Source organism: Megalobrama amblycephala, linkage group LG6 (assembly GCF_018812025.1).
Source record: "Megalobrama amblycephala isolate DHTTF-2021 linkage group LG6, ASM1881202v1, whole genome shotgun sequence".
Taxonomy (NCBI): Eukaryota; Metazoa; Chordata; class Actinopteri; order Cypriniformes; family Xenocyprididae; genus Megalobrama; species Megalobrama amblycephala.
Genome location: NC_063049.1, coordinates 6,693,584 through 6,720,574, shown reverse-complemented (window position 1 = coordinate 6,720,574; position 26,991 = coordinate 6,693,584). Strand labels below are relative to the sequence as shown.

The 26,991-nt window shown below is 37.6% G+C and overlaps 1 protein-coding gene and 1 pseudogene across 1 annotated transcript; one reads left to right on the top strand and one right to left on the bottom strand.

The window, feature by feature from the left end:
• Nucleotides 1–5,278: 5,278 nt before the first annotated feature.
• Nucleotides 5,279–12,364, bottom strand: actr5 (actin related protein 5). Its single transcript, XM_048192738.1, has 9 exons — nucleotides 11,923–12,364; nucleotides 10,544–10,782; nucleotides 10,144–10,313; nucleotides 8,756–8,973; nucleotides 8,543–8,680; nucleotides 8,185–8,295; nucleotides 7,901–8,040; nucleotides 6,731–6,863; nucleotides 5,279–5,751 (listed from the first exon to the last, which is right to left on the bottom strand). The coding sequence occupies exons 1-9, from the start codon at nucleotides 12,307–12,309 to the stop codon at nucleotides 5,479–5,481; spliced, it is 1,809 nt and encodes a 602-aa protein (XP_048048695.1). The 5' UTR covers nucleotides 12,310–12,364; the 3' UTR covers nucleotides 5,279–5,478.
• A 10,942-nt stretch (nucleotides 12,365–23,306) lies between these two features.
• LOC125269778 lies at nucleotides 23,307–24,432 on the top strand (annotated as a pseudogene).
• The last annotated feature ends 2,559 nt before the right edge of the window (nucleotides 24,433–26,991 follow it).

Here is a 26,991-nt window from a genome sequence, read left to right as displayed (position 1 = left end):
AACCATCATTGCTTCCTGATATAGAGAAACCAAATGGTGTTTCATTATTGTAACCGTCAACACCACAGATAGTTTGATATGTACTGCTCTGTCCCTTGACAGTTATGTTCTTGCAGAAAACACATAACATCACATGTAACCAGCAAGTTTTGTTTTTGCTGAAGTCCTTTAGTCAAACACAACTGTCCTGGTCCACATAGCTCTGCATGCTTTGTATGTTTTTCTTGTAAACTTAACATGGAGCAAGTACAGGAAGCAGGTTATCCGACATACCCGGGTAAGATTATGGATAAGTTAGCGGATAACCTCAACTTTCAGTTCCTGAAATGGAAGTAACTTTAAGGGTAAGTAAGTAGACATAGCAACTCTGAACACAACCTTTGAGGCAGCTGATGTTACTGTCACGGTTCACATGAAAACAAGAGGAAGATCCATTTGCAGCAGAGACATTTATTGGGGAAATCCAGAATCGTAATCCACAGAACCGGCAAGGGTCAAAAACCATAAGACAGTCCAAACAAACAGGAACAAAATAACATAAAGAAAAACCAAACCAGACAACCAGGGAATCAGGAGACACATGACATCAAACAACAAACCACACCAAAGACAGAAACAACTCAGTATAAATAGACAGACACTAATGACATAATACAAAACAGGTGAGTGCAATGACGTGAGATGATTAGTCCGGGAAGTGTGTATTGGGATATGTAGTCCATGTAACAGGTGGAAATGAGAGTCCGGGATGGAGTGCCCTCTAGTGGCTGAAAGGGCACTCTCACTGGTGATCATGACAGTTATAGGTTAGTTTTATTTAGAGGTATTCAGTGCATGATGAGGCTCCAGTGGGCTTGACAGATTTTGCACAATATTAAATAGTTATATATTATATTGTTTTTAATTTTAAAGCATTATAACATAAAACAATGTTATTTTAGCCTAATTTATTTATTGCACTCTCATCCTACACATCACTGTGCATTCAAAACATTTTTAATGAAAATTGGACATTTTCTATATAATGTTCTATAATAAAATATACATGATACATCTCACAACAAATGTGGAAGTAAAACGTCTAAGCATAAAAGAATAAACTTATACAGCCATACTATCTTTCCAAACACAGACTGTTTTATTTTAGTTCAGTTTTTTGTTTTTAATTTTTATATTTAACATCAAAATGAAATGCAACAAGAATATAAATGGGCAGTAAACAAAAGTAAGATGGCGCACTTCCTTTTTAGGCTGTGTTTACGTACATTTTTTACACCCTTCCCTCGCTAACTTGCCTCTGTCTCATTCACTCAGATGTACATCATTGCTTACTTTGCACAAGTGCAAAGTACTACTGCCGGAACCCTTGGGTTTAAATTTTAAAATAAACTATAACTGTGTAAAAAATCAGTCAGCTTGAGGTGGCTACAAGTATTAAATGAGGTTAAATGTCAAAATACAGGTGCTGGTCATATAATTAGAATATCGTGAAAAAGTTCATTTTTTTTTTATTGTAAAGTATTTTTAAAAATGAAACTTTCATATATTCTAGATTCCCTACATGTAAAGTAAAACATTTCAAAAGTTTTTTTTTTTTTTTTTTTTTAATTTTGTTGATTAGAGCGTACAGCTCATGAAAGTCCAAAATCCAGTATCTCAGAATATTAGAATATTTCCTAAGATTAATCAAAAAATGGATTTTCAAAACAGAAAAGTTCAAGTTCTTTAAAGTATGTTCATTTGTGCACTCAATACTTGGTTGCAGCACACATTACAGCAAATGACTTGCTCTAGCACAAATTACAGCATCAGTGAAGTGTGGCATGGAAGTGATCAGCCTGTGGCACTGCTGAGGCACTATTGAGCCTTCAGATCATCTGTATATTGTTGGATCAACTGTTTCTAATTTTTCTCTTGAAAATATCCCATAGTTTCAGGGGTCAGGCGTGTTGGCTGGCCAATAAAACACAGTAATATCATGGTCAACAAACCACTTGGAAGTGGTTTTTGCACTGTGGGCAGGTGCTAAAGTCCTGCTGGAAAAGGAAATCAGCATCTCCATAAAGCTTGTCAGCAGATGGAAGCATAAAGTGCTCCAAAATCTCCTGGAAGATGGCTGCATTGACTTTGCACTTGATAAAACACAATGGACCAACACCAGCAGATGTCACGGCCCCCAAATCATTACTGACTTCAGAAACTTCCCACTAGACTTCAAGCAGCTTGGATTTTGTGCCTCTCCAGTCTTCCTTCAGACTCTGGGACCATGATTTCAACATGAAATGCAAAATTTACTTTTATCTGAAAAGAGGACTTTCGACCACTGTTCACTGTCCAGTTCTTTTTCTCCTTAGCCCAGGTAAGATGCTTCTGACGTTGTTTCTGTTTCAGACTTGGTAGTCCTTTTCCTGAAGATGTCCGAGTGTGGTGACTCTTGATGCGCTGACTCCGGCTTCATTCAACTCATTGTGAAGCTCTCCCAAGTGTCTGAATCGGCTTTACTTGACAGTATTCTCAAGCTTGTGGTCATCCCTGTTGCTTGTGCACCTTTGCCTACCCAATTTATTCCTTCTAGTCAACTTTGCATTTAATATGCTTTGATACATCACTCTGTAAACAGCCACCACATTCAGTAATGACCATCTGTGACTTACTCTCTTTGTGGAGGGTGTCAATGATTGTCTCCTGGACCATTGCCAAGTCAGCAGTCTTCCCCATTAGTGTGGTTTCAAAGAACAAGAGATACACGGAATTTATACTGTAGGGATGGTCATTTAATGAATCTCAAATGTAAATATTCTAATATTTTGAGATACTGGATTTTGGACTTTCATGAGCTGTACGCTCTAATCAACAAATTAAAAAAAAAAAAAAAAAAAAAAAAAACTTTTGAAATGTTTTACTTTACATGTAGGGAATCTAGTATAAATGAAAGTTTCATTTTTTAAAATAATTTACAATAAAAAAATGAACTTTTTCACGATATTCTAATTATATGACCAGCACCTGTAACTCCAATATCATTCACTAGAGTTGTGTGGGGTGGGGGTAAATTAAGCATGCTTTGCTGTGACGTTACAATTGTGTTGCATTGTGGTCTATGGATCTGCGTGTACATAATGAGTAGACTCAGTCAAAATCAAGGGGTCAAGGGTCTGTCCAAGTACACTTTCCTCTGCCATTTTAAGAAGTTGACTGTACTTGGAAGGGATTCCCCTGAGGGAAAGTGCTTAAGGAAGTTCAAAAGTGTATGTCTAAAAGTGGAGTTAACAGAATGACTCCTACATTCGGTGCTCTGTTGAGATTGTGTTTGTTTTCACTGTGAACACACTCTGGGATCACTGAACTTGCTCCCAGTCACATTTTGGAAACGGTGTAGCCAGAGTAAGCCAGGTCTGGAGTAACTAACCAATAGTTCAGGATATGTGTGTCGGTAAGTTAACCTTGCTTTCTGGAGTACAGCCCAGCTTCCTTCAGGTGTGTTTTTAAAGAGCACAAGTTAAACAGCATTTCAAAAATCATGACAAATGAGTGTGTTTCCTCACAGTAGCATTGAATTATGAATTACATTTCTCTTTTCTTGCAAATGGAAACTTTTCTTTTCTTAGATTTAAAGTTTTGCTATTGCAAAAACTGTGTGAAAGTAAAAGGAGAAGTCCATACTAGAAACAAAGGCCCTGTTAGAAATGATGACTCAATGAATTTTCTATTGTTCAAGATTATCAAGTGTTAACACAAACACTTTTGTGACTTTTGTCTAATGCCCATGTGACTTAAATAATAAATCAGATCCATATCGGATCTGCTCACACTATGCGTTTGAAATATGCACGATAAACCCTCGTGCTGGGATGCGCCGACTGACCATGATATGTTTCCAGAGATATCGTCAATAGCATCAGCTATGGCCATCAAGAGGATTTAGCATTTACAATTTATATATTAAATAATAAGAATTATTATCAGCAGGTTGAAGTAGGATTTATCTCTCATTATTTCTGAGAGAATATGAATAATTCTCTACTGTGCTTGATGGATGTGTCACTACACCATATTAATAAACATTTTGTGGACTAAAACCAGGTGTTTGATGCTGCATTTGAACCATTTCAATGAAGACAAGGTCAAGATGTTCCTGACAGTTGATGAGACATTTGTCATCTGTGTTTTGGCTAGACTATCTCTTTTACTATCCTGTATTTATAACATTTAGAGTGGAAAAATAAGTTTTTCTAACTGTGATAACATGCAAGACAAATGGCCACATATTTTTACAGTTGTGCCTCATTGTGGTCTTTTGATAGTCATGACTTCTGACTTTTTCTGTTGTTTATCAGTTCTCTACTCCACAGCAACTTTCCCAGTGTTAAAATAATACTGCTCAGTATAAAAAAGTAACACTGAAACATTATTGTGGTTAATGAGATAATTAGGTGATTAAGTGATGATTGTGCATTAGTGATGAACACTTGCTGTTAACAAGCAGAATCAGATACTGTGTTGAGCTACAGCACGTTGTTCCAAGCGCCGCCTGTATTGAATGCCAAAGCTGCCAAAATAAGAAATAAATACATAAACATACAAAGAAATGTAAAATAAGCCAAGCTGTTCACGTGTCTTGTGCTTATAGCACAAGATAAAAAAACTATATTTTTGCGGCTTTTGCTTGTCATTGACAAATCAGAGATTATTTTATTCAAAACCATCATCAATTTTGTTTTTACATTTCCTTGTATATTTATGAATTTATTATTTTGTTATTCCATTACATCTGATGCAAATTGTGTGAAGCAAAGGTGTATTTAAATTCTAAGTGTGTCTGCAAGATATGGTGTGATTTCATGTGAAAATAAAAGAGGTACAAAAGGTGCAGAGAAAATAAATAAATTATGGAGGAATTTTAAATCCTTAGCTAACTTATGCTGGCTGAATTTTTTTCTCCTCAATAGCTACATTATATGAATGAAATATGTATATGCTATTCGTGAAGATCAGAACAGCATGTGAACAGAGATATTTCACACATACACTCACTGGCCACCTTATTATATACATCTTTCTAGTACCAGGTTTGACCCCCTTTTACCTTCAGAACTGCCTTAATTCTTCATGGCAAAGATTCAGCAAGGTGCTGGAAACATTCCTCAGAGAAGAAATCTGATCGCAATGGTCATAAATCTGCTGTCTGTCAAACTAGCGATCAAAGACTACAGATTTTGGCCTAGGATCAGAGGAGTCTTTTAGGTTTCTCAACATTTCTCTCAGACGGCCAAAATCGTACAGTGTGAACCAGGCTTTAATTTGTACACTAATTAAAACACTAAAACAAACAAATTTGGTCACTAATAGAATTTTGTCAAATGTACATGTCAACTGTACAAACAGGCCTTAAACTGATGTGTAAAAATGTAAATGCTACAGAAATGCCCTGCAGTGTCAACAGTCCAGTCTGCGTAAATCGAAACTACACATATCCAACTAAGACAGGGAGACGTCATTGTCATTGCTGATGGTGTCAGGAAGGCTTGTGTCTGGGAATTTTCCCATGATTATGTGTTTCGTCGTAGGTGTCGGTTTATTGAGTTTCATGGGTATGAAGATGTTTGAAGCACAGTGTTCTCTCAGATATTCCCCTCCCTTCTCCTCATAATCCTGACGGCTGATCCAGCCCTGTTCTTCAGCAGGGTTCCTGAGTGCCCATTCACGAGCCCCGAACCACGCGTCCAGAGCCGGCCGACTCGCCAGAGACACCTGCCAGACAGAAGATACTTTAATCATCCTTTAAGTTTCCAAATATCTGTGGCATAATACACATTTTAGTACAGGTTTTATGAATTCAAATTTAAGGACCTTTTTAAGACCACGTAATGAAAATTTAAGGAATAAATTGAAGGGAACACAATAGGTCATTATTTTCTCTAAACGTAAATGTTTAGGGGGAAACAAGTTGTATTAGCTAAACTTCAGAATTTGAAAATACAAGTTCCAACAGATATCCATTACTTTTTAATTCATTTTACAAAATTTTTTGTCTTGTTTTCCAGTGAAAATGTGATTCGTAAATCAAGATGCACTTACTGGAGATACAAAATGAAATAAAATATGAAGTTGTTTTCTGTGAAAGTGATCAAAATGAAGTGAGTTTATGATTAAAACAACAACAAAAATCTGCCAATGGACTCAAAAATCAACTTAATTCAAAGGGAAGTTTTCATAACTCATTGAAAGATATTACTTCTTGTTTTACACAAACTCACTTCATTTTGTTACATTTTTCAAGACTTCATTTTACATTTGCATCTGAAGTAAATGTATCTTGATTTAAAGATGTTTAGATATTTGAATTGGAAAACAGGACAAAAATACAGAGCAAGAACATTTTTTTGCAATGCATACATTTAATGCCATGACTTTATGAATTCTGCTCTGATTTAAGACCCGCAGAGATCCTGTAATCAATGTTTATGCAAAACAACTTTTTTGGATGAAGTCAGTTCTACATAGAAGATAAAATGTATGTGTCAAGGCAAATTCATGCGGGGTTTAAAATATTTCATAGTTGATCATTTTTTTCCTAATGTATACAGTACATGTGAGGTTTTTGGCTAAAGATTAGCAATGAAGTGGTAATTCTGGAATTCTCTTTATGGAATTTTTGGAAAACTAAAATGTCACCAATTTGTGAGAACATGAAATAAAGATTGTTTTATACTTTTGACCTTGTACAGACCTTAAAGTGTGACTGGAAGGGTCTGATGGCGAGCAGGTCTCTCTGCACTCTTTCTTTTAGTCCAGGATACTGCAGGTTTCCTCCAGTTAAAAACACATTCTTCACTAGCGCCTCCTGCTGTTCCGCAGGGTACCTACACACACACACACACACACACACACACACACACACAGACAACAGTAAGTGGTGTATTTCACACACAAATAAACATCTATGGAACTGTACACTAGGATTGGGACAATACCAAAGACAGTGTTTCTTGTACGTACAACAACAAACAGTGCAAGACATGATGTCCAATATGCAAACAGTTTGGCTCTCATGCACTGGTTATTTTTAATGATTCCCCAAACAACGATGAACTTGCTCAGGAGATGAGAGTTTTAAACTGAATCAGTGAATTCAGAGCCATTACAGAGATCGAATAAGCACACTGCTGAAAGCAACGTTTAGATGAATATGTACTGCACTTTCCTTTTAATAACAAAATAAACACTCAGCAAAAATAACAGCAGTGAGAAAACAGCAGTTCAGAAAGCATGTGATCATAGTGATGTGGATATGTTTGCACCAGCTCTGCAATTCATCGGTGTGTTTCTTCATTCGCATCTGACAAATGTGTTTATTCACATCAGACCTCAGTGGACTAAACATAATTGAACCGGAGAAGATTTCCCCATCTAAGTGGGCGGAGCCGCAGAACCACACCCACCATTTACATCATCGCCATGGACCAATGGTAGCTTGAAGGTGTTTTCCACCCGGAGCCAATTTCTCCAGAAACAAACTTACAAAACAAACCCCAAACAAGTTTTGTTTGACCAGATTTTGTTTGAAATGACATCAATCAGTTCGTTCTTTAATATTGCTTGAAGCATACCGAGGCTTTAAAGCTGACGAGTGCGTAAAGCATGTGAAAAATAGATCATATTTTAATCAGTTTTTCAAAGTCGAAATACATTGATATATCATTTCAGGAGTTTATTGGTTACACTTTATTTTAAGGTGTCCTTGTTACAGTGTAATTACACATTTACGTACTGGGTAATGTTATTAAAAATGTGCTTCCTGGTTATAATTAGTTGTAAATGTGTGTAATTTACTGTTATTACTACAGTAAGTACATGTAACGTGTAAAATAAATTGTTGCCGGTTTCTTTTATCACTCACTGTTCCAGAACAAACTGCAGTGTCTCCATCAGGCCCATCTGCTCCTCTCCGATCAGTGACGGCTGGAATAAGATCTCCGGCACACGCAAACGCTCCGTTCCCACGAACAGCTGATGATACTCCGCCATGTTAAACATCGGCTATCACAAAGAAAGTAAAGGGAGTAAAATGAAGACCAGACACATGTGCAATGAACAAATCTTGATGTTTTGAATCTTGAATCTTGATGAATCATAACAGCAGACTCTGAAAGACGTCATTCATTAACTTTACTCCAAGATTACCTGGTTGGCACTGGTAGTTTTGCCGGGATCATCGTTCTCCTCATTTAAATCCGTCTCCATCTCATTCCCGTCATCTGCGGGCGGCTCCACCTCTGCAGTTTGATTCAACAACTACCCAGGCACAAAAGATCATTTTAAAAAGTAGTCATATGCCTTTTTAATTCTTTAAACATCTTCCTTGTGGCTAATGTATAGTGGTAAATTGCCATAATGACAGTATGCACTCATTGTTATATATATAAAAAATCTCTATCCACTGAATATTCACATTCAATGTGTATAGGTCTTAAAGCTGAGGACATACAAGTGAAATCAAGTTTTATTAATTCTATTAATAATATAATCTGTGTCCACAAACCTCGGCCTTCATGAGCTTGTGCTGCTCCACACTCATGCTGAGTTTATGGATGTAAGACTGAAGCTCCTCGGCCGAGTCCATGTTGAGCTCCACCAGACTCCTGTGGAACAGCTCCAGAGATCCGTCCTCCAGCAGCTCCTGATGGGAACAGGACAGTCACTGTGTGCAGGCGGGAGCACAGCGTTTCCCCTCTCTGCATGTGATTGTGTGTACCTGCACAGACAGCAGCGTTTCCAGCCGTTTCTGGTCTTCCTGCAGTTTCTCTTCTCTGCGGCGGCTGTTGATTTCCTGTAGTCTGCGAAGCTGTTGTGCTTTCCTCTCGTTCCTCTCCTCGGCGCTCATGCAAACGCCCACTGCCCGCCCTGAAAACGGCAGCTGCACGCGGTGGACTTCCCTCTCGTAAAAGATAGGACTGCGCCAGTTCTCCAGCTCTGTCGCACAGTTCATGAAAGCAGTTCAGACAAACTTGAGGTTGACTTAAGCCCAAAATAGTGATGCCAAAAAAATCTTTTAGTTTATTGATAATCAAATTCATTTAACAATCAACGCTCAAATAAAAACTCTGTACAGATTTAAGTTGAACAGTTTTTAAATCAATTTTTAAAGGGGTGGTTGATTATGATTTCTCTTTTTTAACTTTAGTTAGTGTGTAATGTTGCTGTTTGATCATAAACAACATGCAAAGTTACGACACTCAAAGTTCAATGCAAAGAGAGATATTTTCTTTTACAGAAATTGCTTTTTAAAGACTACTACAAATGGCTGGTAGGGACTACAACGAGCTTCTTCCCGGATTGGTGACATCACAAACCCCAAAATTTACATAAACCCCACCCCCGAGAACACACAACAAAGGGGGCGTGGCCATGTTGGGCTGCTTTAGAGAAGAGGAAGAGTTGTTGTAGTAGAGTGTTGTTGTCATGCCGTCATTTTACGCCGGACTGCTTCACAAACGAGGATCAATTCAACACAAAAGATGAACATGACGGCACATGCTAGTGGATGAGTTGAATCAACTCCACAGCAACTACATAAATGTACCCACTAACCATTCAGAAACGTCCAGTTTCATTCTAAAAGTTGTAACTTCTTCCTGAGTCTCTCCATCAGTGTCGACTCCGGTTTGAACAATGTAAGGCTGAACACCGTTACTGACAATCCTCATTTTGGCTGCGTGAGATTCTCTAGCTTTGTTGTTGTTGAGCTGTTAAAGCTCCGCCCTCTTCTGGAAAGGGGGCCGGAGCAGCAGCTCATTTGCATTTAAAGGGACACACACAAAAACGGCGTGTTTTTGCCCAAAATGGGAACAAATTTGTCAGGCTATAATAAATGATCTGTGGGGTATTTTGAGCTGAAACTTCACAGACACATTCTGGAGACACCAGAGACTATATTACATCTGGTAAAAGGGGCATTATAGGTCCTCTTTAATGATATAATTATGCTTCTACTCCCAATTTATTATTGAAATATTAACATTTAAACTGCGTCTGAAACTGTTGAAAAAATTATTCTAATGATCACCAAATTTCCAAGTGAAATGCTCCTCGGTTCTGTCCTGTAACACAATAAACTGTACGTGATGAAGGTGTGTGTTTTACCCTGCTGGTAGTCCAGAGCGACGTAGCTGTGCTGGTGCAGAAGCTCCTCCATGCGGCTCAGTGTGATGGCCGTCTGGTTTGCGGGGTATTTCAGCTGCAGCAGTCTCTGAAGATACGACGCGGCCTGACCGCCACCCAAATTCACACGCTTACAATTCACAGCATCCAGCCTGCGATTCAAAACATCCATTGACACCGACGGAGAAATTATTTCTCAGTCGTTAATGCATCTGTTCAGACTTGCTCAAACATTGCAAGCCATCAATGCAAACCAAAACCATATTTGATGTTTGAATTTCGTAACGAATATGACAAAACTTGAAAGCTGAGTCTGTTTCTTATCAAAAGAAAGAAAACATATACTTTCACTTGTAAAGTACTTCTATGTTGTGTCTGATACCTGCCATTGATGACGGGCAGCACGTGTGAGCAGTGATACCCTGATGACACCACCAGACCTGTAGAGGGCAGATCTGCTCCATCACTGACACTGTTATTGTAGAAGCTGAACAGACTGTCCACACCGTACGCCACCCGCGGGACTCCATAACACTCGAAGAGCAGCTCCGACATCATCTGTCGGCAGTGAAGCGGGTTACAGGGCGGCTCGGTGACCACCACAGGGTGATCCACATGACCCTAGAGCACAAAGGTGAAGTGTGTCATTTTTATTCATCCGAATTACAGTGCAACAATAACCACTGCACATAAATCCTGCAGCGAATAGACAACGCAATCCCATCCTCTTGGATTTTTCTCCTGTGTTCCCGATTTCGGCTCAGCTTGGTGTTTGAGTCCGCTCTCCGAACTTTCCAATAGTATTTAAGGGTTCATGAAACGTCTCTTTCACAATTTCTTGTGCTTGAATGACAATTTCACATAAAATTATCTCAAAATGCCCTTGGCGAGTATCCATAGTCAGTTATGTCTTAAGTGAACATAAGCAGTCGAGAATGAAAACACACGTGTAACAGTATCCCAGCATTATGTCTTAAAGTGACAGTAGCCTAATGTTCCTGCTGCTGTCTGTGTTTTTAATGTCATTTAACAACAAAGACTCAATGTAAAAAATAACTAATTTTTTACAAAAGAATATATTTATAAATTTTATATTAATATAGATGTAATATAATATTAATTTGCATTGTTCTTGCATTTCATGTAAAAAGTCTGGTAAGTAAAATAATTTTTTTTCAGGGTTGTGACTGAAGATCACTTGGGTAAACTTGGTTTTATATTCGCACATTTGGACTTCTGATAAATTCAAACTTTCCAATAAATGTGCAATAAATTAATGTTTGCTAATTTTAAGCAGCGACATAATATTGACAACCAACGATTGTCAACTTACAATATTTTTCACAGTCGATCAAAATAGGCAAGTATTGTTTTAATGGCATATTTACTTGTGAATGTCCACTGAATGTCCAATGTAGTGTGATTAACAAGGCTATTGAATGCGGATGTCCGAATGTGCGAATATAAAACCAACTTTACCCAAGTCTGAAGATCAGAATGCTGAATCTTTGATAAATCTCACCTGCTTTTATTGTGCAAATGCATTTATAACTCAAACCCCACATACAAGAACACAAACTAGATTTATCTGACAAAGTATAAGCCAAGAGATTAAACAACCTCCGTGACTCATTCATTTACCTCCGTCTCCAATGCACAAACCTGCATGTGTGAATGCTTGCCTTTGAGTATTGTTTTGTTTTGTCAAAAGCTTCTATGTTTCCAGATAATGTGTGGAAAGAGACTGATAAACATCATCACCTGTGTGTTTATTCCGAGGTGCATGAAGATGTAATCAAAGATGAGCTCCTGTATGTCAAAGTTCACCACAGAGTTGCGGTCAAACGCGCTCTTGAGGGTCCAGCGCAGCGGCTCCAGGTTAGGAATGTCATTCCCCACGTGCGCGTCACTGCGCGCGGCTCCTCTGCTGCGCGCCGCCGCCGATCTGAACACGAGCCGCGGCTGATCCGACTGTGAACCACCGCACGCCCAACCCGCGCGGCACTGAAACGAGCCGTTATCTACCACTATCGGCGCCGGAGATGGTTCTAGACATTCCCTCTCCACCGTGAATACAGGGTCCGGCGTACATTTATAATCCTCAAAAGTGTAAACATTGTGTTTATTACTCATACTGCTCAACAACATACATGAGCAGTCAACTCTGTGTCTTCTTCATCACCATTGATGATGTTTTTTTTTGAGTACTCAGCTCACTGCCGCCACCTGTCGTTCGGGGATAGAGAAGCCGCGTTCTCCACTATGGCAAGCCGTTTTAACATCTAATCCTCACTATTTATTTTCATGCTAGTACAGGGGTAGGCAAGTCCTAGAGAGCCACTGTCCTGCAGAGTTTAGCTCCAACCCTGAAAAAAAACCTTCAGCTGCCTATAGCCTTAGTAATCCTGAAGAGCTTGATTAGCTTGTTCAGGTGTGTTTGATTAAGGTTGGAGCTAAACTCAGCAGGACAGCGGCTCTCTAGGACCGAACTTACCTACCCCTGTGCTAGTACTTATTTTTTAGATACTAGTATCTATTCTCTTTTGTCATAAAGGGTTCTTTAGGCTATACTGATCTATTAACACTCTGAGGTCTGAGGGTATCGCCGGCGATACCACCGCGTTTTTTTTCTTACCAGTGTGAAAGAGACTCAAAATACTCCGTCAATGTTGCACATACAATTAAGAGTTATACACCATTTTAATCTGTTGAATATCTTCTTTCATTTGTGTACACTCACAGTAAAAACAAAATGCTGTGCTTTTTGTAAAATAAAGAAAACTAACATGATGCGTGATCTCTCGTCTCCCTCTGAACAAAGTCCAATCTGATAGTTCTCAGAAAATGAACTGTAACTTAGTGAATACGAATGACAAAAAAATTAAACTTATGTCTAAAGAAACGTTGAAATGTCAGGTTTTAAATCGTGCAAGTCAAATCGAAAACAAACATTTTGTGTTTATGTAATCTGTATGAAAAGAGAGCCATGTCAGAAGTCTGTGATTCAGCTCATTATCTGCTAATGCGGCCACGCCCACGGAGCCAGCGCTATTCAGACGCAAATTCAGAGGCAATACGTGCATACATCGTCTCAATTGTGTATTTATTGTCTTGAAAAGTGTTTATCTGGATGTTAAAGCCATGGTTAGCGAACTCTAGAAGACATGCAGTTAGTTCCTGGTTCTTCTTCTTCTTTATATGGATTTGTGGCCTAAAGGTGTACAGAGCGCCCTCCGGCTGCAAGTATGAATTGTATCCAGCACTCATAGTGATGATATATAGAATAAATATAGAATAAATATTACTCCTCTGTATAGAAATTTGACATAAACATATAAGAATCCATCAATATTTCTCCAAATGTGCATGCTTTAAGCTAAAAGCCTATATGAAATGCCACAGAGGTAACATAATTGTTCAGACACTTTGCTTCACAGAAATACATTATATTTTAAAGAATATAATAGAATACCATTATTTTAAATTGAGCTGAGACATGATTACAGAGGGTTTTTTTCACAGCCTACCTGACTGAAAGGCCTCATTAATATGCAGGTCATTACAGGTCATTATTATGTGATTCTTTTGTCTTCTCAGGTGTAAATGGCCCATTTTTCATGATCATTCACGCCTCCATGCATACTGTGTTTCTTGACAAAAAGTGACTTACAAAAACTAAATCAATATATTGTTTTATATGAAGGAGTAGGCAGCATAATTTTTACATAATTCTGAAGCAAAAACTCTAGTCTACAACCTCCAATACCCAGAAGTCTTGTGAACACAGATTTAATATATATTTTTTGGCTTTATTTCAGTGACTTAAGTTTTTTGTTTTTTCAATAACCACGCATAAACATTATTACTTCAAAAACAAAAACATGTACATACATGTTCCTTACATATTATTGTAGCCTAGTTTGTGTTGAATACAGTGTAATGACACTTGTGTCATTAATGTGTTTATGAACAACTGAAAAAAGCACAAATGTCAGGGCATGTCAAAACTTCTCCAGGCCCCAAATCAGCCTCAGACTCCAGAGGGTTAATGTATTCATTATTCTGCTACGGTTTACATTGTTTGGTTGCATTGTAAAACTTTTTTTCTTTTTTTGCATTGAGTATATTGCATTCAATATTTTTGCATCATCATCATTATTATTATTATTATAGGAAATTGTTTGGTACAAATTATAACAAACATAAGGGCACATTTTAATCCATTTGTAGCTGAATGGGCTTTACAAACAAATATATAGGCTATATTTCTTCTTGTCTTACTTAGCTTAGTTTGCATCTTAGGATAAGCAGTCAAGTAAAAATAGGATAAGCAAGTAAAAATCTTTACTTGCTAGAATCCAGTACAGGCCAAGTTAAAATCATAAATGCGCCTGCTACTAGTATTTACAATTACATTTTAATTCAGTCCTTTGTCTTTTTTTTTTCTTTCTTTTTTTTTTTATAAATGATTTTACCGCAACTAAACAATTTTGCACTGTATATATATATTTTTTATTTTATTTTCACTGATTATTTATTTTTATATTTTAATATTTCATTGAAGTTAATTGTATTTAATTATTTATTTTTATCTTAATTTTAATATTAGTTGACAAATTTTGCCAAAATGAGTATTTCAGTGCATTTCAGCGCAGCGCTCGCGGGTGATTGTAAAAAGACTTGTAGCGCACCTTTTGGAATTCCAGCGGTTGTGCCGAGGTCGAGTTGAACTGAAGGCTTTACAGAGACATTGCTGTATAAGTCAGAGAAATAAATTAATGTATTAGCTAATTTACATATTACAACCTTGAAATCCATTAGCAATGGAGTCGTCAATGTTTTTACGGTGGATTTGCGACACGAAGCTGCCTGGTGCACGACTGGCGATAGCGTCACTACATGGGTGTATCTTATACACAGGTGCATCGCAAATTAGAATGTCGTGGAAAAGTTCATTTATTTCAGTAATTCAACTCAAATTGTGGAACTTGTGTATTAAATAAATTCAGTGCACACAGACTGAAGTACTTTAAGTCTTTGGTTCTTTTAATTGTGATGATTTTGATCTCAATGAATTAGAATACTTCATAAGATCAATAAAAAAAGGATATTTTAAACAGAAATGTCAGGCTTCTGAAAAGTATGTTCATTTCTATGCACTCAATACTTGGTTGGGCCTCCTTTTGCATGAATTACTGCAGCAATGCGGCATGGCATGGAGGCGATCAGTCTGTGGCACTGCTCAGGTGTTATGAGAGCCCAGGTTGCTCTGATAGCTTCAGGTCATCTGCATTGTTGGGTCTGGTGTCTCTCCAGGGTGTCCACGGGGTCTTAAAAAGTATTAAAAGTTGATAAATCCATTTTGGGAAAATTAAGGCCCTTAAAAGGTATTAAAAAGTCTTAATCACGATTTTATGAGGTATTAAATTTTGTTCAAGCTTTGTCAAAAGAGTTTGACTCCAAAAAGTATTCATGAATATATTTATTTTCATCCCCATAATAACTATTAAAAAACAACGGCATGCTCGGTCAGTGAGATCGGCTCAGGGCGTGCGCGCCGTCTACGGGTGACTCCACGTATTTTGCGAAATGCGCGGTTAAGTGATGTGTCGCCCTCCACACGTCGCGAAACAGACTCCGAAATGGGGAAATGTAAATTTGCGGACTCCTGGTTGGAGAAGTCTGAAGCCTGTCGCTGAAAACAACTGTGAGGCTTACTGTACATATTGTAAAAAGAAGATTAGCGTAGCCTCGATGGGCAACAACTCTGTCATGTCCCACATGTACGGTGCTAGCCACAAGGCCGCCGTTGGCCGCAGAGAGCAGTCGCAGCTGCAGTGATGGGCAAATCGAGGCTTCGTGAAACACTGAAGCAGTTGAATCAAATGTGCCGTAATGTGTCGAGGCTTCGAAACAATCTGACACCCGTCTCCACAGTGACCTCTAGCGGTCAGAACAGTGTAAATGCAACAAAACTCAGGCCAAACATGCATTAAAAATACCCTTTTACAAATGTATTGCAAAAGTCTTATTGAAGGTAAAATCAATCAAATGGAATTAACTAAACTAATAAGATTAAATATATAGTGTCTGTATAATATGTGTTCTTTTATCAATTTTTTAAGGCTTGTTTCTCTGTTCCATGGCTCAAGCTAAACAGGCAAATACGAGATTAATAACTACCATTATACATTTTAATTATTATAATATCTAATTAAAACATCTACAAATGTATAAACCTGATCGGAGATCATGTAAAACCATAGGGTAAAGCCAATAGACACTTGTTCAACAGTTCTCAGTGAATCTACATGATTCATGGGCTCACTTTATCATCGCCCTCTACCGGTGAACCATTGAAATTTCGAAATATTTTGAAATGTTTCAAAACAGTGATGACGTAATGAAGCATCGTTTAATAAAATCACGTGACTTTGGGAGTTTGATACACGCTCCGAATCAATGGTTCGAAACAAAAGATTCATGAAGCAGTGTTTCGAAATTGGCCATCACTACGCAGCTGTCCATCGCCCGTTTCTGTGCTCCAACAGCGACACCACTACCTAACACGACAGCTGAACTTGTCAAAACAGCTACGACAGCGACCTCTGCCCCATCATCGGCCGACATCAGGGTGGCTATGGGCGGGACATCAACGATGCGCGCGGAGGTTATCTGGTGTCTCAATACTGCGGTGAATCACCACTCACTGAACTCACACGAAGATATTTCTGATATTTTCAAGTCAATGTTTCCGGATTCGGACATAGCTAAGACATTCACCTGTGGCAAGGACAAAACTGGTTACATCATGAGATTCGGGCTTGCAACCTTCTTTAAGCAGCAGCTCGTTGACACCATCAACAAAGCGGGCCCGTTTGTGTTAATGTTTGACGAGTCTCTCAATCAGTCAACAAAGAAGAAGCAGCTTGACGTACATGTTCGGTTTTGGGATGATGACTGTGTCCAGTCCAGGTATCTGGGCTCTCAATTCCTGGGACACGGAACAGCTCAGGACCTGTTGCATCACATTAAAGTAAGTGTAGTCTAATAAATTTCATTATTTCTGTGTGTTTGTTTGTTCAGTATTCAACACTTGTTTGTTTCAGGTATAAAAAATACTGTCTGGTATGTTCTTATTGTAGTTATGCTTGTGAAATCTGAACAACAAATAGTTGAATTTCTAATAATTATTTACATAACATAGTACAATTTAATAACGTAAAGCACTTTGTGCTGCATTATGTATGAAAAGTGCTACAATAAATACATTTTGATTTGATTGCCTGTGTATTTCAATAATAAACATTTATTGTCATTCACAGGAGTGTGTTGCAAAACTGAATATGAGGCAGCTTGTCTCCATCAGTATGGACGGCCCCAATGTCAACGTGAAGTTGGGAGACCTTCTTCAGAAGGAGCATGCAGAGCTGTATGGAGCTCACCTGGTCAAGGTTGGAAGCTGTGGGCTTCACACACTCCACAATGCAGTGAAGGCAGGCTTTACCATGTGACAGCTGGACAAGCTTCTTCGGGCACTCCATTTCCTTTTCCACAATGTTCCTGCTAGGAGGGAGGACTTCACTGCCTTGACTGGGTCCACCTGCTTTCCGCTGCCATTTTGTGGCCACAGATGGGTGGAAAATCTCCCTGTAGCAGAGAGGGCATTTCAAGTTTGGCCAGTGATTATGCAGGTATTATGTTTGTTTACTATTTACTTACTCGTCAATTTTTGATAGTTTTACATTTCTTATAATGTACTATATTTCTATGCACACGTTTCATAAAATTGTTATGTAGCAAATACATTCTTCAGGTGCTTGCATGAGTGTCTTACTTTGAGAGTTCAGGGAAGATTTTTTACAGTTCTTAAGTACTAAATTTACTTATTTGGGTTAACTGTTTTTTTTTTTTTACTTCACCCTCGAAAACCCATATAAAGTGCTTTATGTTGCCAAGTATGTAAATAAAATTGTATTTGTTTATGCAGTACGTGGATGCAGTCAAGCAAAAGAAGCTCCCAAACCCGGGCACCATTGAGGCAGCACAAGCTGATCCCCTTATCATTGCCAAACTCCAGTTCTTCCTGGCGATATCCAGAACCTTCAACCCCTTTCTGACCAAATACCAGACAGATGAGCCAGTTTTGCCCTTCTTGGCCAAAGATCTGAGTGAGCTGCTTAAGGTAAACGAAAACAGTAAGGATTAATTCAACTGAATATGATAAATCTATATTAAATAGTCCTGCCACTAATTGCTTGCTGTATCCTCATAAGAGTCTACTGAGACGTTTTTTTAAGAGAGAGCACCTGCATGACCTCACCCCCCTGCAGCTGACCAAAGTCAATGTGGCTGATGAGGCGAACTGGGTCCCAGTTATGAATGCTGATATAGGCCTAGGCGCTGAATCTGCCACAAGGGCAAGTTTGATATATTCTCTTTGTAGCATTGTGTGTATGGATTTTTATTGTACACCAATCTAACCAGTTGTGAATGTTAAGAATCCCTTTGAGAAAACCAGTGTAAATGTTAAGAAATTAACCTTTTTAACATTTTATTTTACTGCTAGCAATGATTAGCAGTTACTGTATGTAGTTTTAAAAAATATATTTATTTATTATATATTTATTATTTATTTATGTTATTTAATAAGTTCAATTAGAGGGAGGTAACCTTTGTTAAATTATAAATCTTAATTTTTTATGCCATTTACAGTGTATGTTTACATTTTATGTTCTACTTGTCAGGCACTTCAGACCGAGCCAGGAGACGGGGTAGGGGAGCTTTCTGTGCTCATCTTCAGGAGAGAGTGTAGGCAGGGTCTGGTTACCATGGTTAAGAAACTACAGGAGAAAAGTCCCTTGAAGTTTTCAGTGGTCAGGGCCATAGCATGTTTGGAGCCCACAAGCATGCACAGGGATCCAGAGTGGTGTCTCACAAAGATGAAGACTACAGTGCAGAAATTCCTGCAGGATAATCAGTTGGCAGGAAGCGTCTCAGCTGGTTAGGAAAAATAGTATAAAGAGAGTAGAAGCTGATAGGTCATTGTATGTCCTCTAATATTGGCACATTACGAAATTTAGTAATTACCTATTTAATTATCTCATTGCAGGTGATGTGATTGTCCAACAATTTCAGAGCTTTCTCACTGTTGAGGCTAGAGATGAGTGTTTCCTCTCCTTTCAGCCACTGCAGCAGCGGATTGACGTGTTCTTGCACTCAGCAATCAGCAAGTCTTACCCTGAGTTGTCAGAGTTCTGTCAGAGCCTTCTAATTCTCTCCCATGGACAAGCCACAGTAGAGAGAGGATTCTCAGTCAACAAGCAGGTCGAAACCTGCAACATCCTTGAGGTTGATTTGCGACAAGGTCAGTGCCTGTGGGGGTGTTCTAAAGGTACCTCTGACTAAGGAGCTCCTGGCTTCTGTAGCCTCTGCGAGGTCAAAGTACAGGATTCACTTGGAACAAGAAAGGAAGAAGAAAGAGACTACCAGACAGAGCCTCAAGAGGAAAGAAGCTGAAGACGAGTTAGAAGTTCTGAAAAAGAAGAGAAAAGTCTTAAGAAAGAGTCTTTTAAGAAAAAGATGCAGATCAGCTAGCAGAGCAGGAAAATCTGGCTCATTAATGGCCCAACTGATCACCAAATCCAACACCTTGAGGAGAAGACACAAAGAAAAACTCAATGATCTGGAGCAAACTAAAACGTTTATTGAAAGCAAATCAAATGAACTGAGGCACATGTCAGGAGTTTGAATCAGTATATGATTCACTGTTGCTCTTTGTTAATGTATATTTTAATAAACCTTGCCTTAATAAACTTTGCTTTAATTTATTCTTTTGAGCTTTGTTTCTTCCGAGCTTATCTGAGTTCTGTTGTATGGTTGTGCTCTATAGATTTATTTGCAGACTACAACTGTTTATTAAGTTAAAGGTTTGTTGCTGATTAGAACTTGAAGTGCGATGAGGTCTTAAAATATTTTGAGAAGGTCTTCAAAAAGTCTTAAAAAGGTATTGAAATTAACTTCAGGATTCCTGCACATACACTGCTCTCATCTTCCTCTCATAGATTCTCTATGGGGTTCAGCTCAGGTGAGTTTGCTGGCCAATCAAGCACAGTAACACCAGCTTTTGGTAGCTTTGGCAGTGTGGGCAGGTGCCAAATCCTGCTGGGAAATGAAATCAGCATCTCCATAAAGCTTGCCAGCAGAAGGAAGCATGAAGTGCTCTAAAATTTCCTGGTATACAGCTGCGTTGACTGTGGACTTCAGACAACACAGTGGACCAACACCAGCAGATGACATGGCACCCCAAACCATCACTGACTGTGGAAACTTTACACTGGACTTCAAGCAACATGGTTTCTGTGTCACTCCACTCTTCCTCCAGACTCTGGGACCCTGATTTCCAAAGGAAATGCAAAATTTACTTTCATCTGAAAAGAGGACTTTGGACCACTGTGTTTTCTGAAGTCCACAGTCAGCGCAGCCATCTACCAGGACATTTTAGAGCACTTAATGCTTCCCTCTGCTGACAAGCTTTATGGAGATGCTGATTTCATTTTCCATTTTCATTTTCGTGCCTCCATGCCATGCCGCATTGATGCAGTAATTTATGCAAAAGGAGGCCCAACCAAGTATTGAGTATATATACAGTAAATTAACATACTTTCCAGAAGGCCAACAATTCACTAAAAAAAAAAAAAAAAAAAAATGTTTTATTGATCTTAGGAAAGTATTCTAATTCATTGAGATAGTGAATTGGTGGGTTTTTGTTAAATGTGAGCCAAAATCATCACAATTAAAAGAACCAAAGACTTAAAGTACTTCAGTCTGTGTGCATTGAATTAATTTAATGCACGAGTTCCACAATTTGAGTTGAATTACTGAAATAAATGAAATTTTCCATGACATTCTAATTTACTGAGATGCACCTATAAATGTCAAGTCAATCATATCAATCCAATAATCCAATCCAATGATCTTTAGGAGACAATCAACATGAATGATGTAAAAAGTAATCAGACCTGCACCCTGCCAATCACCATCTTGAATATTTTAGCTTTAGGAGACTGGCACTATGGAATCGGAATAATGGAGTTGTGACTGTTTCAAACGCATGCAAACTTTCAACAAAGCGAACTGACCTAGAGTGCAATGGGAGATGGGGGACACTTGTGTGTGTAGTCAGAATGGTGAACACAAAATGGGAAATTCAGTCTGCAAAACAATGATTGATGTCACACGAACCAGAAATGGACTGAAAGTTTCAATCAGAGAGATGAATGTCTCTGGGTATTTGGGGGAGTGGTTCCTGCCTTGCGACAGATGAATGGACTGGTTTTGATGTTAGAACAAATGAAGAATGACACTGCTGATTCCATCACTCTGTTAAATGACGAAATGAGAGCGTTAAGAAGTGCTGTAATTCAGAACAGAATGACCTTAAACCTTTTAACAGCCAAGGCAGGAGGCTTGCTGTTTTTCAATTCCAGATTACTACAACAATATATTTGACTTGATAAATCACATGAAAACCATAATTGTTGATCCACCTGAAGCATATGACTGGGGTAAAGGGATGAGATAATGGTTCTCTAACTGGGCGACATACCTTAATTTGTTGTTTCCTGTTCTACTGATGGTTTTACTGCTTTTATGTGCTTTGAATGGCACAAGCTCTTCTTAAATACTTTGTTTTAAGGTTGTGAAAGTTTGTAAACTTTTGTACTTTAGACTGATTTTTGAAGAGTTTTGTTTATTTTAGTAGTCCATTAGGGCAAATCAAATGTAGAAATAAATACACTGAAAGTACAATTTCAGCATAATATATGCATTAATGGATTAAACGATTTAACAATTAAGAAATTATTTAACAATGGCCACTTTAAATCATAAATGATTTAAAGTGGCCATTGTAAAATAATTTCTTATTTCTTGGGCTTCACTTTTTGACTTTGTCTTGGGATTTTTCCATTGTGCACATCATGTACCTACCTAGACAAAACAAGTAGTAGTAGTCCTTGGACACACTGACACTCATTTACGCACATACATTTCTTACTTGTTATTATATTTCTTGAAATGCCATACATGGTAAGGTTTGATTCGTAAGTCGTATGATTGGAGATTGTTGTTTGACCTATGTCTATAAATATGACCCTTCTTCCTGAATAAATCTGAGAATGCTTTGTACCACACTTGATCTGTGTCTGCTCGGTCATTCTCCTGAGATCTTGCGCTGCTGCTGCCACACATCACAGGGGTCGAGGCGCCAGTTTCTAAACTGATGACTGAGACTACAATACCTATGATTGAGATTTTGATCTAACCAATAATCATAAGATCACTGAACCTTTAAATCTCATTTATAAGACCTTTACGAAGCATAAACAGTCCTCACTTGAGCTCACAAAAATAGTTAACTGACCACTTCTAAATGCTTGATAACTACCTGAATTAATCATGAATTGCAGTAGGAATATGTGTTACTAAAGCATTTATTAACACACTGAGTAACTATTACTATATGTCTAAATAAGATGTATAAATGTACATTTAAATAGTTTATTAATCATTTACTTACACTCCCTAAATGATCTTATGAACCACTGACAACTCTTAAATGACTGGTTTGTAAATAATGTTATACTTAATTTAGAAATTATAAATTAATCATTAAAAAGTATGAAAAACACATTATAGATATGCTTATATATCAAGAGCAAAGCATTTATAGCTGTATTTATAAACTGCTTACTAGTGAATTGTAATAGTAAATGATGAATTGACTATTTACTAATGCTTAACTAATGCTTCATAGTGTGCAGTTACTATAAAGTGGCACCAAATAATCTTGTTTTTGGTTTGAAATAATGTTGTCCCCGTTACATAAGAGTATACCTGAACCACACACACTCATAATCCATTAATGCATATATTATGCTGAAATTGTACTTTCAGTGTATTTATCTCTACATGTGACTTGCCCTAATGGACTACTAAAATAAACAAAACTCTTCAAAAATAAGTCTAAAGTACAAAAGTTTACAAATTTTCGCAACCTTAAAACAGTATTTAAGAACAGCTTGTGCCATTCAAAGCTGTATTGTGGAAAACTCACTGGTGTAATTTGACTGTCTGAAAAATAAATGAAAAGTGAGACAATGGCAATATTGCTGCTGGCACTGCTGCTCTGTGCTCAACTGCACAAGATGTGTTGTCACCAACTATGGACATACTGGCTGAGCTTGAGAAGCTAAAAAACATGGGTGAAAGGATACAAAAATTAGAAGAAACACTGACCAAAGTATTGAGTGAGAATGAAGGTAAGGTGGATATGTATTGAACATGTCATTGTGGAAAAACTTTGCAATTTATTAACTGTTTTAAAGAAATCACAACTTACACAACTTTTTTAATTCATTGTTCAGCCATATTGTAACGTTACCATATCCATGTGTATTTGTACAGTTTTGAAAACCTTAGTACAAGATTAAAAAAATGAGCTTGAAACTGTCCGAAAAGAGAATGAAGGCAAGTATAAGGCATATTTTGTTCTCAAAGACATTTAAATGTTTTAATAACACATTTTACATCAGTATTCGCTTATTTACAGCCAAAAAGGTTGCTTTCTCAGCTGGACTTCTGGCATCTGGAACAGGACATACTGGGCCTATGGATGATCTAAAAATTCTGGAATACAAGAAAGTTTTCAGTAATATTGGAAATGCCTATGACTCAAACACTGGTAAGTACAGTAAAGAGAATTACAGAAATACTGTAATGACATGCAGTTTATAAACCTGTTCACGTATGACATTTTCTGTGTCTTCTTTACATGTGCCTTACAGGTATTTTCACAGCACCAGTAAAAGGAGTCTATTACTTCAGATTTTACGCTCATAGTCATACTGGAAGAACAATGGCCGTCAGTCTCTTGAAGAATGGTGAAACGCAGTGCTCTGTGCATGCCTGGTTCCCTATTAGCAATGGTAACGGCAGCAATGGTGTTGTTCTCTCACTGGAGATCGGCGATAAGATTTATACACAGCTTTGGAGGAACACCTGGGTTTACGATGATCCAGAAAGTTACACTAGTTTCAGTGGCTTTCTGATTTTCCCCTTGTGAACGACTGGATTTTTTAGAACTTGTATCCAGTGAAGGATGTGATGTGAACAATTTTATGGAACTTAATGCTCAACGACCACGTCATCTGTGATTCTAACAAACTAAAAATAACTTTATTATAACTAATAAATATATGAAATATTGTACACTTGTTAAAGTTTGTTTTTGTTTGCAGTTTTTTTAATAGTAGCCTATTTAATGATTATGAACACATATTAAGCATGACAAACCATACAATCGATTAAACTACAAAGCAGGCATGTATGGTATGTATGATTACAAAATACAGTCATTAAGATTGTTATTAATATTGTTTTATGAAGTAACATGTAGGATAAAAGTAGTTTTATCACGTGTTGAGCCGTTTCTGTGATAGCTCCAGCTCTCTGACGCACAGTTATAGGCTACGTCAGCGTCCAAATTCACTCACTTCATGTCGCTCACTCTTTGCAGATATAGTGCACTCAGATGACATACACTAGGGTGAATTGCCCTAATGTGGGACACCTAAGGTTTAGTGTTTGTAGGTCCCGCATAAACACATGAATGTCAGTGAAACTATAGGTTATCTGAAGCTGTGGTGCCATGTGATCAAAATCACATAGCTTCTCAAATGTCCAGTCATATATGAGACTGTAGCAATCATCAAAAAGGAAGGACCTTGTGTGAAAGCCACCCAAAGGTCAATGACAGAGTTTTGACAAACTTGACATTAAGGAGTATAAATTAATTTTAAACAAAAAAATCATGATATCTTTTGGCCTAATGTGCTTATGAAATGTATGTCCATCAAAAAATACTATAACATTGTATGTGTAAACTATATATTTTATATTTTTATCAAATTTCCTAGTGTCCCACTTTAGGAAATGTGGTTTCAAAAAGTGGGACAGTATGATTGCCTAATGTGGGACAGTACTTCAGTCAGTCAAAAATGTGTGGTGGGGCATGGTTTGTGGGACAAAAATGGTTAATTACAGTGTTTTAGTGTTGCTATGCAATAATATAATGATTGTGTGTGTTTGTTGTTTAGTAAAATAGAAAACATTAGGCCAAATAAACATTTATGCAGTTCACAGCATTTTTATGAATTTTGATTCAAGGTTAAATCTAGCCTAAAGTTTGTTCAAGGTTTTTTTTAATTTATTTTTTGCAGGTTGCACGATTTTATGTTTTGCCTTCAAATAAGCCTAAGCTATGCCTGTTGAAGAGCATAGCGTCCCGGGTGACCCAGGGATGGACACTTCTCCATCCCTGGGTCACCCGTCTCAGGGTCACTTCAAAGCCTTATGATGGTTCTTAGTGGTCTGTTGACGGCCAAGCTGTGTCACCTGTTTGCGAGCGACAGCTGGGGTCTGGCCGAGGTGCCTGAGTTAAACTCCATAACGAGAAAAGAGATTCTCTGCACAGGGGAGTGTTTGCTCTTTTCCCAGTTTATGCTCCAATGTTTGACACGGATGTATTTGTTAAGTAAGTTTCTGAATGATTATATCCTAGAGTTCTGTTCTATGTCATCAGAGACCAGCACAGTGATTGACATACTGTGAGAATTGAAACCAAATAATTTTTATTGTTGTCACAAAAAACATGCACTTTTGTGTCTTTTTTGTCTTTTATTACGCTACTGTCAGTTATTGGCTACTGCAGTCTGCTCGTGTCAGATAAAGCAATCAGTACGGCTGATGAGCAAAACCATAGCTAGCCGAATGGAAAGGAAATAAAGAAACCACAAACTGCCTTTACCCTCATTGGTGTGAAACTAAGGAATTCAGCTATAGTTGTCTGACACTGACATTATTCATCATTGCACTACAATACATCTTAATTATTATTCATTTTTATACATTTTATCAGTTAAGCCTCGCTTATATTTTTAAAGGAAAACTTAAACTAAAAAACATTTTTTTAGTACTTATTAGTTCTTTAGAACTTCAACAATAATATAAGCCTAAACTTCTGGTGAGAGTCATGTGCTGGTGTGTTGAGCATCAGTAGTGTAATACTTAGTTTATAGTCAGAATATAGTCACTTAAATAGTCAGGCATAGCATTAATTTAGTTATTCAAACATAAGACAGCATAAAAAATAAATCAATAAAGATGTACCTCATTGTTCCTCATCGGCTAAATTCATTTCGATCATCAGTTTTCACAGTTTTATTTAAAAAAAAGCTTCAAAATAAAATATTTATTGTGCTATTTAGTTCGATTAATTGAATAAAATGTGTGTTTTCACAAGTGTGCTGAAATCACTGATCTTGTGCTGCTCTGACTGACAGCTGCTGATTAGTGATTACAAAGGAAGAGTGCAGTGCTTTCTGTGTCATTCATTCACAAGAAAAGTTATTGTTTTTCTTAAGATTTTGTGAGTACTTCATACGTCACATTGACAAAATGTATTTTTAAACCTAGTTATTTTATCATGTTTAATATTAAGTCAAAAACGAAGTGAAAAACGATTAGAAGAAATGGCTGATATATGCGCAAATAAATGCTACTTTGCCGCCACCTGCTGGTTAACGTGGTAATTATCGTCTTTTTAATTTTTAAATAAGTGTTTTCTATCAAATGTTGAATTTCCTACATTTTGAAACGTTCGGTTTTACACTGGGGACAATCTTAGAAGGATGAACAAATAATGTTTGTGGTCATCACTATAAAAATAACATTTAAAGTGCTGGAAAAAATGTATGTAGGCTACGTGTC

Coding starts and splice junctions, on each gene's coding strand:
- actr5 (XM_048192738.1), bottom strand. CDS start 12,309: ATGTTGTTGAGCAGTATGAGTAATAAACACAATGTTTACACTTTTGAG. Junction 8,041..8,184: donor AAACTACCAGTGCCAACCAG/GTAATCTTGGAG, acceptor TCTTTGTGATAG/CCGATGTTTAACATGGCGGA. Junction 5,752..6,730: donor CCTTCCAGTCACACTTTAAG/GTCTGTACAAGG, acceptor TCTGTCTGGCAG/GTGTCTCTGGCGAGTCGGCC.